General features: G+C 43.0%; 2 protein-coding genes across 2 annotated transcripts in view; one reads left to right on the forward strand and one right to left on the reverse strand.

Annotated features, from left to right (window-relative positions):
- The first annotated feature begins 678 nt into the window (after window positions 1–678).
- On the forward strand, window positions 679–7,986 carry DENND11 (DENN domain containing 11). The gene is made up of 8 exons (XM_008923376.3): window positions 679–819; window positions 1,872–2,030; window positions 2,724–2,877; window positions 3,119–3,257; window positions 3,729–3,860; window positions 4,051–4,201; window positions 4,406–4,474; window positions 5,570–7,986. The coding sequence occupies exons 1-8, from the start codon at window positions 725–727 to the stop codon at window positions 5,763–5,765; spliced, it is 1,095 nt and encodes a 364-aa protein (XP_008921624.2). The 5' UTR covers window positions 679–724; the 3' UTR covers window positions 5,766–7,986.
- A 3,341-nt stretch (window positions 7,987–11,327) lies between these two features.
- Window positions 11,328–20,603, reverse strand: part of LOC103757267 (transmembrane protein 178B) — a 282,690-nt gene continuing 273,414 nt past the window's right edge. Inside the window, exons 16-18 of the mRNA XM_029963547.1 lie at window positions 18,929–18,999; window positions 14,559–14,643; window positions 11,328–12,639 (exon numbers count right to left, since the gene is read on the reverse strand). Of these exons, the coding sequence (XP_029819407.1) occupies window positions 12,502–12,639; window positions 14,559–14,643; window positions 18,929–18,999 (294 nt within the window). The 3' untranslated portion in view covers window positions 11,328–12,501. The remainder of the gene's footprint in view (window positions 12,640–14,558; window positions 14,644–18,928; window positions 19,000–20,603) is intronic.

Below are 20,603 nucleotides of genomic sequence, written 5' to 3' on the forward strand. Positions count from 1 at the left end.
CATCTATTCCAGGATCAGGCTCCTCAGGTGGCCTTTTCCCCGGAACAACTGCATGCTTTCTGGCTGGCTTGGCAGGTGACAGATATTTGCTAATCTTGATCTAGCTTGTAGTTTATGTGCTGTTTTGTTTGGTTATTCTAGCATACACAAACACATTGCAGTACCTGGATCGCCTCAGCCTCCATATAAAGCTTCAACTAACATCTCCTATCCTGAAGAAAATAGGAGAGATTTCAGGGAAGTAGTGATGACTGGGCTTAGGGGTTCCTGTTTGACCAGCCCTGCCAAGCACAGCCAAAGGACAGTATTGGTGGTGGTGTGAGCTACCACAGAAACTCATCCTAAAGAGCAGCAGTCTATAGTTTGGGTTCTTTCTGTATGGGATACTCGTGTAGACCAAAGCTTATCCACTTCAGGTAAAATTGTAGCTGCTCTGTGATTAAGCGTATCAAGTATAGCCCCCCAGTCTAGCACCAGCTTCAGAAATGGCCCCAAAAGTCCTGCAATGTCTGAGTTACAACAGTAACAAGTTTGCACGAGACGTGTGGAGTATTGTATGTCAGCTACTGTCTGTGACAATTCAGGAGTTCAGGAGCTGTGTTAGGGCACACTGCTGGCATCCCAGTATTATAAAAGCAGCAACCTGCTGTTGATGCTCTTTGCACTTTAGAAATGAGTACTGTATTCAAGCTTACCCAAATAACTTTGCTTCTCTGCAGGTAACATGGTGGAGTGGTGTTTACCCCAAGATATAGATTTGGAAGGTGTGGAATTCAAATCCATGGCAAGCGGGTCCCACAAAATCCAGTCAGATTTCATGTGAGTATGTTTGAGCTATGTTATGTTACTACTTTTCTTAGTTGCACATCTACACCACCATCCCTTAATTCAGAAAATGCAAGAAAAAATACCATCCAGGAAGTTAAGTTCCTGCATAAATGTGCTGCTAAACTGGTTCTAGCTGAGCCAGAGGTACTTTTCAGACACTTTCAGCACCGTATTAAGTACCAGCTAGATGCAGGGATCTGCTGTGTGACAGCTCTGGCTGTGGAGGCCAACTGGTGAATGGGACAGGCCAGCTTCTCAGTGGGGTGCAAATTTTAATGTGTATGGGGCAAATTACACTGCACTGCCACTATTGGGACTGTCAGCAGAGGCCTAGGGAGAAGGGGAAAGAATGGCAGAACTGGAATGGGAAGGATTTTGCAGAAACAGGTCTTAGAAAAAGGTTCTTAATTCTGCCAGTGCTTCTGGATCCTTTAAATGTTCTGATAAACAGTTCTTGCTTACTTTCTTCTTTGCTAGCTCCTTCCTTCAGCAGAAAGGCATAGGAACTTTGTGCATTTTGCTACCCCAGTGTTGCAATGCAGCAATGTTTTGCAATGAACCGCAGTGTCACAATTCCTTTTGGGCAGGAAGAACAGTTACTTTCTCAAAGGCGCATGAACTGAACCCTTGCAGTCAACTAGAGTGTGCTTCAATGTGCTGGCACCCAAAATATGAGTAGGTAGCTAGACTGTACTCAGAACTGCATGACTGCAGGCTTCTTCCTTGGAGGAAGGGCACTGCATTGACTGAGTTGTGCATCCTCTTTTAGTCTTCATTCCAAGTTATTTCCTTACTTGCATTCCTTACTGGCCTGTGATGTGTGGTAGGGGCTTTAGTGCACTCTTGCCTTAAATATCCTGTCTTGTTCCTGAGAAGACTGGGGCACCTGTCCTCAGCCCTTCAGATAGCAGGGTGGGATTTCAGGGGAATCCTTAAAGAAGAAACTGTGTTCCCAAATCAGTATTTTTAGCAGTCAGTTACCTTTCTTTCTCCTTTTTTTCCTCTTTTTAACATTAACCCTTCTGTCAAACATCTGTCTCCAGTTATTTCCGGAAAGGGCTCTGTTTTGGCCTGGCCTGCTTTGCCAACATGCCTGTGGAGAGTGAGTTAGAGCGTGGTGCCCGCATGAAGTCCGTGGGGATTCTCTCCCCTTCCTACACCCTGCTGTATAGGTACATGCACTTCCTGGAGAACCAGGTCAGGTAAGTTCCCTTGGGAATGGGACTGGCCACTCCCTGCCTGGGAGACCTAACGTAGCCTCCGTGGAGAGCGGTTTTAGGCGTTGAGTGAGATTCGGCTACAACGCTGTGCTGTGATTTCCCTGAATGACTATTTCTCCAGAAGGTGCTACAGGTTCACAAGGTGAAGGAGATAAGGGAGCAATTAGCAGCAGTCTGTTCTTTGCTAACAGGCTAGTCAAATGCTACCCAAGCCCTACTTATTTTATGTGGACATAATTGTCCCACGGAGAGGTGAGAGAACAAGAAGTTCCCCTTTTCTCCTTCCAAAAACCATTTCACTAAGGGCTTACAAAAGGCTTCTAAACTTATGATGGTAATCCTGGCTAGTTGTGTACTTCAGCTGTGTTGAGTGGATCTAGCAGGGAAAATGGTGATGGTAGAAAAGAAAGCTGTTCCTACCTGAGTGTATTTAAAACAGGATCAGTACTGTGCATACACGAGCTTGCTGCTGGCATCAGTCCTGCCCGTGTTCTCTGGCTGCACTGAAAGCTGCTGGTTAATTGTGACGCTTTGTCTGCCCTCCTGGATGAGTCTGTGCAACTGAGGCACCCAGAACCCCTTCTGGCTGGGAGATCAGATGTTGGCTGAGGGCAAGGCACTAAATAAATAGTCTGGAGACACTACAGATCTCCCCTTTTTTTCTCTCTTTTCCAGACACCAGCTGGAGATGCCAGGGCACTACTCCCATCTAGAGGCGTTCTATGATGACAAGAAAGGAGTTCTCCCTGACAGCAAGGGCACCTCCGGCTCTCAGCAACCTGTCCACTGGCTGCCTTCCATCCACAGATACATGTACCCAGAGATGAAGGTGAGGCAGGTGCTCTGAGGCCTGCAGGAGTGGTCAGAGTGCTGCTGCTCCTTGCTGGTGTCTCATATGTCTTTATGTAAGCAGTCACTCCTGCGCTTTTTAGGCTGCCTTAGATAAGATTTTGTTACTTGGACTGTTACAAGCTGTGTGCTGGTCTTGCTCCCACATTTAGACTTAGCATCTGTGCATGTGTCCCTGTTTCACCTCTGAGCTGTTTTCTTCCCTTTCCCTCCACCTGCAGATCACACACCCTGCTGGCTGTATGTCTCAGTTCATCAAATTCTTCGGTGAGCAGATCCTTGTCCTCTGGAAGTTTGCCCTGCTGCGCAAGCGCATATTGATATTTTCACCACCCCCAGTTGGAGTTGTCTGCTATAGAGGTACGTTTCCAGGGACACTGCAGAGCTCTGATCTAGTAGGCTGAAGCCTTGCAGAAATGCCTGTGGGTACCTAGGGGATAGACATCATTCAGGTCTTCAAAATGCATTGTGACCATTCCTCACAAAGATACCGTTCACTCTGCATTTAAGCCTTTCCTACAAAATGCTTTTCTTCAGGCCTCTTGAGTAAGAACTTTATTTGGCACTGTCAAACACAGTTCCTATTAGCACAGGACAATAAGAGCACTGACTGAATTTGTGGAATCCAGAACATGAGATTCCTATGGGAGAACCAATTATTTCCTATCCAAAACAGGATGTTGTCACTTGAGAAGTTCTGGTGTTCAGGGGCATTTCAGAGCTCTAACCATTGTTTTCATAGAAGTGTGCGGGAGGGCTGGGTAAGCGGGGTTCAGATTGCCCTTGAGGGAAAACCAAAAGCATTTCAGGATGTACTTCTCTTGTCTGCAGTGTATTGCTGCTGTTGCCTTGCAAATGTTTCTCTGCCTGGTCTTGGAGGAACTGTCCCAGAATCCAAACCATTCTTCTACGTGAATGTGGCAGACATAGAAATGCTGGAGACAGAAGTATCATACGTGGCCTGTAAGTATGATGGATTAGGTGTGATGTTTTTAACTTCAGGCTGCAAAAATGTCTTGAGACACCAGAGTGTGGAATAAAACTGGTGAGAAATAGGTTGTGCATGGAATGACTAACTATGAAAGCAGGCAAGAACAGTTGGTCCGCTGGGAAAGCAGTGTGCTGCTCTGAAAATCTCCTCTGATTTTGGCAGGTACAACAGAAAAGATCTTTGAGCAGAAACGGGATCTCTATGATGTCTATGTGGACAACCAGAATGTGAAGACGCATCATGAGCATCTGCAGCCACTCCTGAAAATTAACAATGCTGACAAGGAGAAGTACCGGCGGCTCAACGACCAGAGGTAATAACAGACGTCTGGGTGGTCCTGATCCTGAAAGGAGAGCTGTGTGATGTGGGATAAAGAGGACACTGCTCCTTTGTACTCTCTTCCCTGTCATAGTATTTTCCAAGTATTCCACTGCTTCAGCTCATCTCTTGGAGATTCTGGACTTCACATAATGCTATGAGGTTCACTTGTGCAATGAATCTGTCTCCCTTCTCTCAGGCAGATGTTAATGTATTCTCAAGAAGTGGGTGAGGATTGCAGCTCCTGTGAAGAGGACCTTTTCATCTTGTGAGTGGCTACCTCTTGATACTTGGTCTCTGTTAAGTTTAGGGAGCCTCTTGCAGTGATTTCATGTTGCACTGGTTTGCCATATTATGAAACATCATGTGTAATTCCATAGTCAGCTTTCTTCCTCTGAGAACCAAACGGGTTGTTCCTCTTCAGATCATCTTCCTTTCCTTTTTAGAAGCCAAATGTAGCTGTATTAGTATTTACTAGGGTCTCTTAAGTGCTGAGAGGGAGAAGTGAATTTTAAAAACACAATCAGAAATACAAGAATCCCCTCCCATTTTTGAAAACAAGCACTATAGTACTTTTCTTGCCAGAACATTTGGTTCAGGAAAGGACAGTGTTCATGGGAAGGAGGCACTGTACCATGCTGGGGGCGGTACGGTGTGGAGATAAGACCTGCATGTGAAGGACTGGCCCACTGATGTGGCTGGTATTGTACCTGGCAAACAGAGGAACCAGAACTGGGTGTAGAGCAGGAGGTACGGAATTAGATGAAGACCACACATCTACCACCTGTGAAGCCCTTCACTGCCTGTTGCTATTCATAGTCTGCAGCAGGTGAGAAGTAATGGGATGAAACTGTGTGAAGGGCTGTTGGGGCAGGCCTCTGATCACTGAGCTGCAGGGACACAGTCACAGCGATTTCTGAATAGCCCTGCATGTTTCTAGGAAAGCAGGAGGTAAGAAGTAGCTCTCAGTGGTGTGTTTTTCATCAGGAGAATTCATTTACCCACTGGCTTACTAGATGGGTGACAACACTGTTTCCTCATTTACATTATGGGAGCTATAAGTCTGATTCACCCAGTTGGTGACCACAAGGCACATGTTAGCTGATAACATGGCTTGATTCTGAGGAGGGAAATGCCTCCCATAAACCAGATGGAAACACCACTGTAAAGGAAAAGTTACTGCTTTATCTTTGTTTATTCTGGGTCATCCATAGGGGAATGGAAAAGTACAGCATCACCCAAGAAGGTGGGATCTCTGATTAAAGGGGGTTAAATGCAGTTCTGGGGCTCTGCAGCCTGTTTGGTAAATATGCTGTATTTCTGGAGGTCTAATGCTATCACCTTCGCTGACTTTATCCTACAGGTTTTTCATGGAGCAGAACAACCGCATATTTCAGACGCTGATGGAGGTGTCAGCCAGCCAGGACAAGACACTGACAGCTGACCACGCACGAGGCATGGGCCTGGATCCCCAAGGGGATCGAAGTTTCCTTATGGACTTGCTGGAAGTGTATGGCATTGATGTTATGCTAGTCATTGACAACCCCTGCTGCACTTAAACCAAGGGCAAGAGAGATGAGGAGCAAAGATCACTTTTTTAAGACTACCAGACACTGCTTAGGAGGATCACTGGAACTCACCACAGCCACAGTTATTTAATAACTTTATATGGAGAGTATTTATAATTTTAAAACAAAATGTGATTTTATTTTCTCCCCCTCAACTTCCCAGTGAATACTTGCTCCAGGGCTTTTGTTTGTTTGTTTGTTTTGTCTCCCTTTCTCTTTCATTTGTGTTTTTTTGTTTTTTTAGCTAGGACCAGTGGCACCTTTGCACCAATCCTCACTGTTGGCAGTGATAGCTAGGTTTTGCCCTAGCCTGGATACCTGAGGACTGAACACTTCAGGAAAGCACTTTGTCTGATGACAACCAATGTGAAATGCTATAGCTGAGCTTTCAGACTGGACTAGAAAACCCTCCTATCAACTCCCCCTTCTACCTGGGGACTGAAGAGGGCACAGGCTGTTAATGGCCCAGTCTCATGGTCCCCTACCAAGTTTATTAGTGGGGACAGTTAAACCAATGATAAAAACCAGGACTCCTTTAATCATTCCTCACCCAACTTCTAGCAGCTGAACTGGAATAAAGCCACCCTTCCTCCTCAATGGCAGAAGCAAGTTTGGGATTGGGGGTGCTTCAGGATCTCATGACTTTGCCTACTGGAGCAGCACCGTTTCACTTCCAGCACCTGAGGTGGTAAAAACTGGCAAAGACTGCACCTGCCTATCTCACAGCTGGAGAAGAACACCATCTCTACTTAATCCACCCTACCACTTCCTTGGGTTTTAGTTGCATCACTCCTGCTGTTTTGGTTTAAAATCTTCAAACCAGCAAGACAGTCTCCCATTTAACAGGGACCAACATCACTGAGCCACTTTGCAGTCACTATGTTCTCTGGCCTCAGCTCAGATGGTGCTGGCTGGATTGGGTATGCTTTAACTAATATCACTAGCCCTTCCTTTGTAGCTGATGGTACTTGCCACTCCTTTGCTCTAACACTGTTTGCTGATCCTCCTTTTGTTGAGCCTCCAGCACTGCCTGCCGCTATCCTTGGCTTTCGGTGTGAGGCAGAGAGCAGTCTGTGACCTTTCAGCTGGAACAGCTTCGAAGTTTGCAGGAGGTTCCCTTGGATTCTGGTGTTCTTAAATGGCACAGCCACTAGAAGCAATGTCTAACAGCAAGTCTTTCTTTTTCCTGGGCAGAACTGTAGAACCAGATGAACAGTGTTTTTTTATTTTTATGCTGGAGACAGAATAAGATTCAATTCATGAAGGACTAGTCATTACCTCCAGGAAGGCTGTCCCAGTAAAGAGTAATCCCATTGCCATGCAAAATCCAAGAATGGTACTGTGGGTTCCAGGTGTGCCATACTGCTTTGTCCCAAATCCTTCAGCCAGTAGTAGCATCACCTTTAAGCTAACTGTTCTTCCTGAACTGTGGCTGATTAGTTGCTGCTTCCACCATTATGGAGTTCAGCACCGTTGGAGGCTTTCTGCAGTTTGCAGAAATGCAAACTGTAGCTGATATATCTATTTGTCCTTGCAATTTATAGGATGAGGAAGAGCCTGAACCACCAAAGTCTCACCCACTTTAAAGCAAGTGAGCATCTTTTAAAACAGGTAGAGCAAATGTCCCCCAAGTAGACCTCTGTGGATTGTTTCCCTCAGGAAAGGAGGAGGCTGGTGTGTCCTGTTTCTCCTTGAAGGCTGTCTGCAGCAAGGGGGTAGTTTTGTTTGCTGTGGAGTTCTAGCGAGGTGTGGGATCAGGGGCCTCACAAGGCTTATTGCACAGTTCATTGGTATGAGCTTCAGCATATTATGTTCCTGTGATCTGCCTGTCTCTGGGCAGCCACTCCCCTGCCTGCTTTTTCAAGGCTTTGGATGTTTTTGTACAGAAGAAAACATGCTGCTGCTTGTCAATTGCTCACAACTGTAACATCATCATCCTTAGGAGGTTGCAGAGAAAAAATGGGTAGAGAGGTAAAAACAGCTGAGTATCACTTAATGGAAAGACCAGTCTCTTTTCCTTAAGAAATGGCTTTGTTTTTAAATTGACACCTCAAGTATAAAAGTGACCCACAATCTCCAAGCTTTTGTTCTCTAACTTCCACTTTAGGTTTAACCTGCTGCCTGTAGTGATGATCCCTGAGGAAATATAGCTGACAGTGCATTGCTGTCACTTCCTTCAGATACCAAAAAAAAAGGAACTGAAACTAGTCTCTAGCAGTTTTTCCTCTCACTTTCTTGAAGGTTTGCTACATAGTTTAGCTGTGGTCAACTGTTAATGACTTTCTATTTCTCAGTAGTTCTTTTGCTAAACTAAATAGACACAAACTTAAAACTTGTTGAAATTTTACAGCCACTGCAGTCAGAGGCTTTCTAACAACCCTGCATTAGGGCACCATGTTCACAAGCTGTTAGAACATGAGGTGAAGTAGACAGCACTGCTAGATCCCACTGAGCAGAACCTCCAGAAATTACTATTTGACCTTTATTAAACCTCTGTTTGCCAGAAATTGGGTCTTCAGTTGTTAGCAATAGTATGGGTGCAGAAGCATCAAAGCAGGCAGATTACTGTAGAAGTAGCACACATGCTACATCCAGCTGGATGGCTATAGCCTATTCTGCTCTTCCTTGGAATTTTGCTTCTCTACCAAGCCTCTCTTGCCAGGTGACTGCTACAGAAGTCAGGAAGTTGCCTGACAGAAAACAGAACAAAAAGACTTTTCTCTCCTAATACTTCCTTATTTGATTTGCTGCAAAAGTACTTTCCACCTGCACTCCTTTTCTAAAAGACACTGCTTTTACTGTTGTTGCACGTGGAAAATGGTTGATAAGTGGGTACATTATACAAACAAATGGTTATAGCTTAGGACATGAAGGCCTGTTCATGAGGCTGGTTTTGCGTGGAACCAGTTTAAGTGAGTCTTATCGTTCTGGGAGATAGCATAATTCAAGGTAAAACAGTTAAGAGCAGACATTTAAAATACATTTAAAAAGCAACTCAACAGTTGCTTTGCTGAACACTAGCAGCTGGAAGGGAGAGAGTTATCTGGTGTATTTTGAATTAAAAGAGGGAGGAAAGTGTGGCAAAACTTGCTGATTAGTATAATATCATCCATTCAAAGTACTTTGCCTTTACAGTGGTGCCTTTTGTTTCTTTGGTGTAAGACCTCTGGTTAGTTGCTGTGATCAGAGCCCAGGCTGAATGGTGGTTACAGTAACCAGGTGTATCCTGTGCCCTGGCAGACAGTCAGGTGTGTTCTTTTCCAAAACTCAAGTCATGGTATAGCCATTGCAGGTTCTCAGCTGGTACTTCCTTGAGTTTAACCAGGAGAATAAGAGCTTCATACCTGTATCTTAACTCAAGTTGCACTAAGAGTGTATCACTGAGCAATGAATTATTACTACTTGTCCTATCTAGATGGAAGTGTAAAGCTTGGGAGAGAAGTAAAAGCTAGGTTTTCAATCTGAACAAGGGATACCATGCCAGACATTTAAATCAGCCAAAAGTCTTCTCACTGCAAGGTTAGGCCAAGCTGCATAGAGCCAATTAAGAACTATAAAGGATACTAGAAGAAAGGCACTTTATGGAATCAGAATTCAGATTTGTCTTACAGACCTTCTTTTCCAGCATATATGAAGAAGTTACTGCAGTGTATCTTAGGAGCTAATGGTCATCTGTCTCAGGAGGTGAGCTCACCTGCCCAGCACCCTTAGGGGCAGAAGAAAGTTGCCCCTATTTTCAAGAGAAAATATCTTAGTGTACAGGTTATTCTGTAAAGCAGGGTTATGGTGATACTTCCTCCTTTTTAAGAACTGTCAAAGTTAATGGACAAAAAGCTGGGAGTAGCTGTGGCCCTCTTGGTGCCAGACTATGCAAAGGACAGGCAAGCTTCACTCTGGGAGGTGGAAAGGCAGGGGCTTCTGGAATAGCAGGGTAAGAGCACTCTGTCCTAACACAAAAGTCTAGGTACAAAGCATGCACACTAACCCAAACTCTTGTCCTAGCCCTTACTTCTAAGTTAGCTGCTGTCTTCTTTCCACCTCCCTGAAGCCAATGGTGTAGTGATTATGGGAGAAGACAACATAAATGCCCTTTGTGAGGGAGTCAAATGTACTGACTTAACAGTGTGATCTGTCTGTCTAAAACAGGTGGTACTAAATGCCTGTGAACTAGGATTTCAGGTCTTGGCTAATGCAACATGCCATTCAAATGGGAATGTTTAATTGTGGTCAAAATAAACAGGTGCCTTGGGCTGGTCCATTATTAGGTTGTTATCCTTCCTTTTTATTTATGTTACAGTATTTTAAGCCCTTCTAGAATGGACTGTAGGTTTAAGCCAGGGTAAGTGTCTTCATTAGTGGGACCTAGGATTCTACTCCTCCATCCTGTCTTGGGAGTTTGTACAAAGCAAGTTTTTTTGTGTTGCTGTCAGACAGAAACATGAGAACTGAGTCCCTTCCTCAACACTGTAGATAGCGGGTTCAGCCCCGGCTTATTTTATGTAATATTTGCCTCACACCTCCCCTCTGAACACTGCAGTTTAGAGGTTTAGAACCACCCCTTACTGGAAGAACTCTGAACTGCAGAAGGAGGAAAATTACTTGAAGGGTATTTATACAAGGTACTCAACTTATGCTGATATGAATATTTAAATATCAGCCTGTGTCTCAGATGATTCTTGGTACTTGAAACATCAGAACAACATTAACACCACCAATTCTGAAGGGAGCTCTTGGTTACCCTCAAGCAAGGAATCACATTGCAATGGGAGCCGTGTATCTGATGCCATGGAAGAGAACTAGCTGTTTTCCCTGTAAAATGGTACAGATGAACAAGGAGCTAGTTCTCATCATCTCCCCCCTTGCAGCAGGCTGGTTGTAGTTCTAACAGCTCTGATGTTGTTTGCATCTTGCAGATGTGTGGTTGCTCCCATAGGCCTGTGGCTCTGTAGAGAAACTGCTTACTAAAAACATGGGTATTTTTTAATACAATTAAAGCTTACCTTTTTGAAATGGCTGCTGCCTTGTCTTTCCTGCCACTTGAGAAAAAACACATTTTATAACAGAAATATCAGCTTGAGGAAAAACTGTTTGTGGGAATTGTCCCTGATTCTGAACGAGCCAGTGGCTGCAGAGCAACGTCCCAGGTGTCTCTGTGGCAAGCAAAAAGAGCAGAGCACAGCCAACATGTTCCTTGGAGAGTGACCCAGGGGTCCATTGGGCACTCTTAATTGCTGCAAACCAAAAGAAAGACAGCACAAAACAGGACCTATCACCAGCATAACTATGAAAAAGAAGTAGCAGGCTTCTACTCCCTGAGATCTTAGTGAAGAATGGTTAGGGCTAGAAGGGACTTTAAAGATCATCTAGTTTAGGTAATTAGTTTCTCCACAGAATAGTCCATGGAAGGAGAGCATTCAGTGTAGTTCCAGCATCATGCAGAAACCCAACCCTGCTTTCCCTTTCAAGGCATTTTTCCTTTATGAAGTCTCCAGCAGAGGATGCTAGTGAAGCAGCATGTAGCCAGGATGCAGTCCTTAAAAAAGCAGCTGGAAGTCAATTCACTAATGTTCGTATTTTGATTACAGCAAGGAGTCAACAGATGAACTCAGACTACATCACAGTGTAACACAGAGACTACAAATAAGCAACAATCACATCAGAAAAATAAAGATGATTTTTCTTCCAGTAAGCAAGGCAGAATCATGTGAGTTTATAAGCTACAATAAGAAGGGCAACACGTAACCTTGCCTAAGTCAATAATATTTCCTTTCAGCAATTAAAGCAAAGCTATAAACAAAAGCTCAGAAAAGCAACAAAACTAATTAAGGTACTGAGGCTCAAGGGGATATAGATTGCATAAGGAGTGGTGAGCGCTGTTTACATTAGAGGAGAGCAACCAGACACGATGAATAATAAAAATTATTTGGATGCCCTTACTTGTGTTATATTACTACAGGAATAAAAGGAATACTTACAAAAAAAGACTCATTCAGCTTGTTAAAGAGTCTTTCCACATGTACCTCATACAGCTTTGGGTCAATGATGTTTTCCAATTTGCTTCTGTGTAATATGCCTAAACTTGATCAAAGGAATATATTTCTACTGTATTATTACTGGAACTCTGTGCTGTTGAATCTGGCAAGATGAAAAAGGCTGACATAAATATCTCATCCAGATACATATCGGGAGTTTTGAAACTTGCTCCGAAGCTTGGTATCACCAATCTCCAATTTATTTTGTGACGGAGCAGATAACAAACCACCTGTTTTAATGTGGCAATCCCAACACTTCATAGAATTCCTTAGCATCACTCCCCCCAAAATAATTTTTTTCCAGATTTATACATGGGTAAAATAGACCTAAACTCTTAGAACACAAGAACAAGTGTGCTTTCGTTTTACTTTAATATACAATGGCATTACAGCAGTAGCATCTGGCACACAGCACTCAGCCTGCAGTGCTGTAAATGGAACACTGATGACTTCTCGGAGGGAGGGGGAAAAAAAAAAGATGCCATCAAGTTAACATGCATTTCTCAGAATTTTCATTTGCATTTTTAACCCCTTTGAGACCGGTCAAATCATCCACTTCCAATGGAAGTACCTTGTGCGTAAAAATAGCCAAAAGGCTTATTAGTCTGCTGGGGTTAATCAAGTTAGTGAGGTCTCATGCACTTTGAAGAGACCCTGGTAAGACTAGTAAACACTGGCCCCTTTGAAATGAATTCTCACTGTATTGCTGCATGGAGCATCTGCTCTCTCATTCTGGGATCACAGAAGAAGCGGAGTTTCCGGGGTAGTAGCTTCACCTCCACAGGCATAGCTTCATACTCCTCGTTATCAATGCCAAAGGATCCCTCAGTGCCCTGTGTGCACATAACAGTTAAACATCAAGCATGTTATTTCAGCAATGCTGTAACTCTGATACCCGATTTTACCAATGGATTACAACTGAATATTGAGCTGAGTCTCAACCAGGATGACCCCCATCCCTGTGCCTTCCAGCCCATCTGCTCTCCACAACACAGGGAGAGCTATCCTTCACTGTACTAAGAGTCTGTTGCGTAAGATGTTGCCTCACTTAGTTACTAATTAGTGATAATTAAATGCTAGGAAGCTTTAATGACCCACATTGTTTATACTGAAGGATTCTTTGCTATTGGAACCTCAATTACACACACTTAGATCTTAGTCTGCCAGTGGTGACACAACCTAATCTGCAGAAGTGCCTGTTATGTAACTCCTATTAAATCCATATTACAAACCCCTTTTGGTATTGTTTCACTATATTGATCTGAAACATGAGATGCAAAGTAATTCACTGGTCAGGAATTACTCATCAGTAGAATTTTCTTAAGTGTTTTCTTTAACGCTGATAAAGTCACCAGTGATTAAAACCATTCATCAAAATGGCAGGCTGACTTTACCTAAAAACAAATTCAGTGACTGCTTTGCATGCACTGGACTCAGGGGAGGGCTGTGTTATGTGGATACTCAAACTAACTCCAGGTGAACTCATACACCAGAACAGCACCGACTAGAGAAACTAGTATAGGTTCTGGAAGTCACAGGTACAGCAAAGCAGTCCAGCTGGATCAACATATTCCACTTCTCTGCAAAGCTGGTGAGACTCCTCTGAGCTGCCTCCAGTTCATGGAGTGGAACAGCACTGCTTTGTGCCATGCACACACACTCTGAGCAGCAGCCGCAGGATGAACAGCTCATTTTATATCTCAATCCTTTTTTAAGGCTCAGCCATACTTAGCCCAGCTCTCCAGAGTATTCTTTCAGAATCACAAAACTGCCATGATATGAATTTGATGCAAGTATTTACATTTGATGCTGACTAATCATGACATCATAATTCATGATTTTCACTCAGTAGCAACAGATTTTTTTCACCTTTTGGCACATTCTATTCGCCCTTAATATGGAATTATTTTGCCAAATGATAGATCACTTGAAGATAGAAATTATCTAGGAGATTGATTTCATGTCCTTGTAAAAACAAGAAACTATCCTCTCCAGGGCTGCAATAACAGCTTCTTCTGTCCCAGAGGCAGAAAAAGACAAATCTAAATTACACAGGCAGGCACAGTTTTGTCTTCTTTCTCAGGCTCATCAATTCAAAGTTCTGAGGCACTTCCTTATACTGATCTGAGCCCCCTTGCCTTGTCTCCCCCTCCTTGGTCTCCATAAAGCTTCTAATATTTATCTTCTTCTCTACAGCACAATCCCTTTTAGGGCAAAATGTACACGTCTTCAGTGCTAAGGAGAAGATCTGCATATCACAGAATCACAGAATGAGTCAGGTTGGAAGAGACCACAGTGCATCATCTGGTCCAACCTCCTTGCTCAAGCAGGCTCATCCTAAAGCACAGGATTACATCCTGACAGTTCTTTAGTATCTTCTGGGAGGAAGACTCGACAACCTGTCTGGGCAACCTGTTCCAGTTGTGGTCACTCACACAGTAAAGAAGTTCTTCCTCATATTCAGGTGGAATTTCCTGTGTATATGCAATATCCTCAACAACCATCATCACTGTCTTCATAAAAGATCTGCCACTATTTACTGGTAGAATGAAGCTCTCCCTCAGGTTTAAAGAGCAGCTGGGGAACTCCAGTATGAGTTTCCTGGCCAGGGACTCAGTTGCTGCATTGTGGAACTGCCTGTCTCACTGGCAGTGTAATCCATCTCCCAGGTTTGGAATAGGGATTTCTTAATGTGCAGCATCAATGGGTACAAGGAAATAAGGTGACAAAGTTTTCCAAGTCTTTGTCTCACCTCTGGAAGTTGCAAGATGCATCTGCTGGCTTGGATGCACTGACTCCCTTCAGGACACGTATGTGGGTCACGGATCTTTTGACTTCTGTTCAATCCAAAAGAGAGGTAAGGTAAGGACGTGTTTCTCTCAGAAAGAGAGAAAGGAAACAGCCTTCTTTAGGGATGACATTTCATTGTGGGGTGATAAAACACTATGCATTTGATAAACTTAGAGGTTATGTATATATACAAATATTTGTGGGTTTAACTGTGAGAAAGTAAAATAAACCTTCCCTCTTCTGCTGCAGTCAATACATATCAGTATGCACTGACAGCCTGCACCCAGCTTCTGCTCTGAGCTCACTGAATATATTTGAACATAGTTTTGCATACTTGAAAAAGGAGCAGAGTTTTGTGCTGAACTGTTCAATTCCTGCAGTGAATACTGTCTCCTCACATCCCATGCACCCACATAACTTACCAGCAACCTAAACAACCCTAAGACAAAAAAATGATAGAATTATAGTTATATTGAAACACTAAATTGCCATCTAAAAACAAACAAAAATTCCACTCTTAACATCAGCACCAATCAGAATGACATTTCTTAACAGCTGCTTTTATATAATTCTTGTGAAGAAACCCCCAGAAACTCATCATTTTATCCATTCTAAATAGCATATCCAGTATTGTCAGTATCTCTCTCATGGTGCCTGTAAGATTCTTACTTATGTACTGTATTTAGAGAAGTGCTGCTTTCTTTCCTACTTCTGTGGATATCAAATGGGAGCACATAGAAGGCAGCTGCCTGCCTTAGAAAGCTGGTGGTGCAAGTGCCATGGGGTCTTTTCCAAGACTCAGGATGCTGTCCTGTCACTGCATCAGCTGTTACAGGAACAGGGCACTGTGGTTCCCTCTCCCCACGTGTGCTGCTGCAGAGTGAGCACAAGCTCTTGGGTGTGCTGACCTGCCTCTGGCCTCCTGACTGACAACATGCATCACCTTTTGACTGACCACTGACAAAGGGTCACTGCACCCCGGGCAGTAACCTCTCAGTTTGGACCCCTCTTCAGACACACAAATAGCAAAGAGGACAGCAGAGAATAACAGTGTTAATACCTCACAGCTCTCAAGCATGGCAGAATTATCACAGATATTTCTCTGACAGTCAATGCCAGATGTCCCCAGCTTTTGCATCTATTCGTAGATTGATATGAAAGAGTCTATTTAAACATTGCCCAAAGAAAAGAACTCACAAAAACATGTCAGAATCTCCCCATACACCAAGTCTTCTATGCCCAGAGGAATGCAACTGATTCTTAAAATCACAGAAAATCCCAGAGAAAGAGCATGACAAGCAAGAGTTGAAACAGGAAATGATAATCAAAGTCAAAGGAAGAAAACCAAAGATACCAAAGGAAAGGGCAGGGAAGGACGGAAGCAATATTAACTGTGGAAAATTTGGTTTTAATCAAATATGTATAGAATAAAAGATTGATGAGTGACTGTGAGGGAATTAAACATCCTCCGGCAATATAAATCATAAATCATTGATGGCATGCAATATTGTCAGTTTATACAGTGCTGTACAAACAAGCAGCAAGATCACCCACTTAAAGTTTAACCTGCCTGGAGTTTAACATATAAGGTCCTAGATATGGCACTCTGTTGAGCAAGCAGATTTTTTTGGTCAATGAAAGCAAATGAAGCTCTATAGAAATGCAATTATGGGGTCAAGACAAAAGAGCCAAGACGCGGAAACAAAGATCGGTCAAAGGAGAACACTGGTAGAAGCAAAAAGACACAACTCCACTTGCAGTGACTGCCCCTCTGATGGCCCAGTATAAAAGGATCAGAATTCATTTCCGTTAGATTCTGCTCCTTACTCAAGATGACAGCAATGTAAAATAGGAACAAGACTGAAAAGTCTAACAGCAACAGTTTCCATTGATTGTTGCATCCTGCTGAATCACAAAAATACAGGCAGAGAGAACCACAACACCTACTGCATGGAACACACAACTGTAACCTAGTTTTCACGTCCAGAAGGGGCCAATGTTAAATGATTAACGACTCAGAGTAAGTCCTCTAACAAAAAAAACCCAAAACAGTCCAGTCTTCTGCACTGTAGCTGGTAACTGTATTCATGCTCTGGAGTGACAGCTCTCAAAACTTTCATATACAGAATCTAAGCTGGCTAACAAAATGTGGATTACTGATGCTACACTTTCCATCCCTGCTTTCCTCCCCTCCAGCACTTCTTAGTAAGCACACCATTGTAACCACCTCTTCTTCCACCTTATCTTAAACATCAGCTCTACCCTTGCTGCAAATGCTCTTGTTCACACAAATCTGATCCACAGCCAGAGGGCACTTCTATACACCTGGGATGACCTACTCTTTTCTTTGAAATCTATCAGCAGTTGCCCTCCAGCACACTGATGTATCCCCACATACACACACTGCCTGAACCTCCATGGTAGTTTCCTGCTGGATGTGTAATTTCCTCTGTGTGATCCATCAGTTCTCATCAGCTCCTGTCAGTGCCCTCTTCACTATAAAAAAACCTTGATATCTGCACTAATAAGGTATTTTCCCTAAACACCTTTTCACCCCCCCAAAATTCTGGTGGAGTTTAAACTATGCATTAAAAAGAGAAGAAAAAAGAAGGAGCTTCTTCACACATTTCCAAAGACAAATCCTGTTGGTGCTGCACAATGGGGAGCCTCTGATAATGGGCTTGACTCAAAGCACGCTGCCAAAGGCCCTGTGGGATCTCTGAACACCCTGATTCTGCCTTACACAAACAGGGTACATTTTTTCTTATCTGACTCCTCTCTGTATAACTAACCAGTCCCTCCTGCTGTTCCCCCACCCCATACACCCCTCTTTCTTTGTCACCTGTAGACTTTTGGGCACTATTTAATCAAAAGAGCTTCTTTCTCTGAACTTTGCTTGAACAGCAGCTCAAAGCTTTGGGTACTGCCTCTAATTAGCTCTAGACAGCAGGGCAATGTTAATGCTCATGAGAGACTTTTTCTGCATGACACTCTAACTGCAGTCAGAAAATATGCCATAGTACTGCATGGAGCATGTCCAGTCGACATGGGAATATTTACAGTGGGAATACACTTGGATAGGCCTCCCTTAAATCACCCAAGTTCATCTACATTTTTTCCACTAGCAAAGTGTTTGAGAACCCAGCATAGCATCTCCTTTGTCTCCCTCCTTTAGGAGACCAGATTCCTCTGGTTTCTAATAGGAGACTCTCCTCCTCCTCCTTTCCCTCTGTAGCCTTCAAAGCAAAGATTTCAGTCCCAAGCAACCTATGGTCCACATGGCTCATGCAACTTAAAAGCAGTTGCAGGAGGGTAACCTGACCTACAGTGTATGCACAGGTAAGAAGATTCTATTCCCACTGAGGCTTGTGGGATGCCCAAAAAATGGGCCTGCAGCTGCCATTAGTATCATAAACAAGAGATACAAGCAGGAATTATTAAGGTGATGACAAACAGGTAAAACTGTGCTGAAATCCTCCCACTGATTTCACTAGAGGGAGCTCTAAGACTTAAAAAACAGCAAATAAAAAAAACAAATAAAAAGCACTCTTGGATTTAGCAGGAAAATCTGTTGCTGGTAAAAACTGCACTGAAGACGCAATGTATTTGTGAGTGGGACTGTATGAAGAAACTGGAAAAGACAGCTGTGATTTGCATCTGGTGAGAGCAGGAGGAACAAGACAACATTCATTTTTTCTCTATATGCTTCTTCTTCATACCTGCAGCCTTCTTACTCCACAAACAAGCAGCACCAAGACATTTGCCTTAAGTCCCTGTTTCAATGTACATTTTCCAACAGTCCGTCCAGCTCAGACCTAATTTCTCACAAGAGTTATCGAGTTAAGGAAGCTTTTCCCTTAGACAGCAGGGCCTGTCTAATCACAGTTCAGAAATTCCAGGTATCACTAGTACAAATGTTATCAGCTCTGTGACCCACTTCTCAATCCACTGAGCAGCCAGGGCTAAAAGATTCTGGGGCTAAGTCGGCATGGCTGTCTATAAAACTTGGTTATGACAGTAATATACAACTAGTACGGACTTAGAGCAACATGGGAAAAGACAAAAGGTACAGTAAACTCAGAAGCTACGAAGAACTCCAGGTCCTGGATTCTGACACTCCAGGTTCTGGAGTTCTGCCTTGTTTACAGAAAATGAGTAAGAATTTTAAAGAACAAAATCATTAATCCTCATGAAGCACTACTGACTGGTGTCCTTTGCTGTCTTCTGCTTCTGAACTTTGCAGCACAAGATTAGAGAAAACCAGCTTTTCAGGATTTGTGTTCCCACTCACACAGTGATTCTGTCACCTTTTTGCAGCCTTCCCACACTCACCCTCTGTGAACAAACTCTCCTTTGCTGACAGTGTCTGCTTCAATGCAAATGTCCATGAAGTCCTCAGTGCGCTGTGCAAAAAAGGATTCAGAAATCAAGCAGTTAACATCTGAAAATGCCACACCCATGAGACTGCAATATGTTCACACAATGCCCAGTCCTTTGTCCCACAAAAGGACTCAGAAGATGCACTTCTGCATTTCATGCTTTTTTTTCAAATCTCAACTTGAAATTTGAATTATAAATTATAGACAGTATTTTCCCATTGATGAATATTCAAAGAAATACCACAAGAAGCAAAACAACAAGTCAAGTCACACATTTGGCTTCTCGTTACATTTAAAGACAATAGCAGACCCCTTAGGTTTACTAATTTATTTCTATTCAGTGGGTCTTTCATGAATTTCAGCAATAGTACAATGATACAATGTTTGGCCACCAAACACTACAGTAAGAGAATTTTAAACAATACAATTTGGAAATCAAAGTGTCCTTGGTATCAATCCTTTAAACTCCTTACTTAGCTTCTTTCATATTTACAGCCTGCTCTTAAACTGAGTATACAGTAAAGGTTTTTCCAGGAAAGCAACTTTGATTAAGATGCAATTTATTCTTTTTATTTCTTTTAACATTTCTGTCCTGGCAGAAGTCCTAGTGCAGATGCAATCAAAATGACAAAAGTAAAAATAAATGCATCTATTAGTATAACAGTTTATTTGCTGTTCTGCAGAGGTAGCCTTGGCACTGTCTGAGCTGCATCTGCATGGCTTTATCAGCTCTCTTCGAGAGGGCAGCCTAGGCATGAATCTGAGGTGAGACAGAGAGACAGGAGTGGCTGACAGTAGTCAGCAGATGTGGCCTGGTATCGATTTGAGAGAGCTGCTCTTCAGCTTTGATGGCTGCAGGGACAACGGCTTCAAGACTGGGAGTTATAAGCAGATGCAAGGGGTCTACAGGTGTAGAAAAAACAAAGATGCAGCATCAAGATACTTCCAGATCTAGAAACAGAAGTACAACTCGCCTTACATAAACTTGTCCACTTTTCTAAACCATGCAAGAGACATGAGAACCCTACATCACTTCTTTTTTTCAATACCACTGAGTATTAAAATGCATCTTGAAGGCATAAAGGAGACAAAACAAACGACCCAAAACCAATGAAACAACAGAAGAGACATAAGGGCTAGTTTGTGGCAAACAGATACTTTTTCAGTTCTTGGTAGGTCTGTATTTATTTTACATCACTGACTCCAATCCAGTTCAGCAACCAAAACTCTTGTGTTCAAGTGCCATCTAGAAACCACTAAAACCCCAAATACCCAAATACCCAAATACTAGTCTCTGTCTAGCTTCTACCATTACTAAGACACTGACAGTGCAAATCATAAGCCACTGAGGAATGAGAAACTAAAGTTCATGTGGTACATTATAAGGAGAAAACAGGAGAACATTTTAAAGACTACGTTTGCCTGCTTTATTTTTTTTTCTGATCCTACAAAATAACATATCAACGTAACTCAGATTTTCATGTTCTTAAAGACTTAAATTCTGAGCAAGAAATATGCTGCAGGAAGTTCAATGCCTCCTGTTAATCTGGGTGTAGTGGCTACGGTTTCCTGCAGCCATGAGGAGGACATGAAGAGAAGCTCACCTGTGTTAGTGTTTTCCAGTAAAA

Source organism: Manacus vitellinus, unplaced genomic scaffold (assembly GCF_001715985.3).
Source record: "Manacus vitellinus isolate BGI_N305 unplaced genomic scaffold, ASM171598v3 scaffold_5_pilon, whole genome shotgun sequence".
Taxonomy (NCBI): domain Eukaryota; kingdom Metazoa; phylum Chordata; class Aves; order Passeriformes; family Pipridae; genus Manacus; species Manacus vitellinus.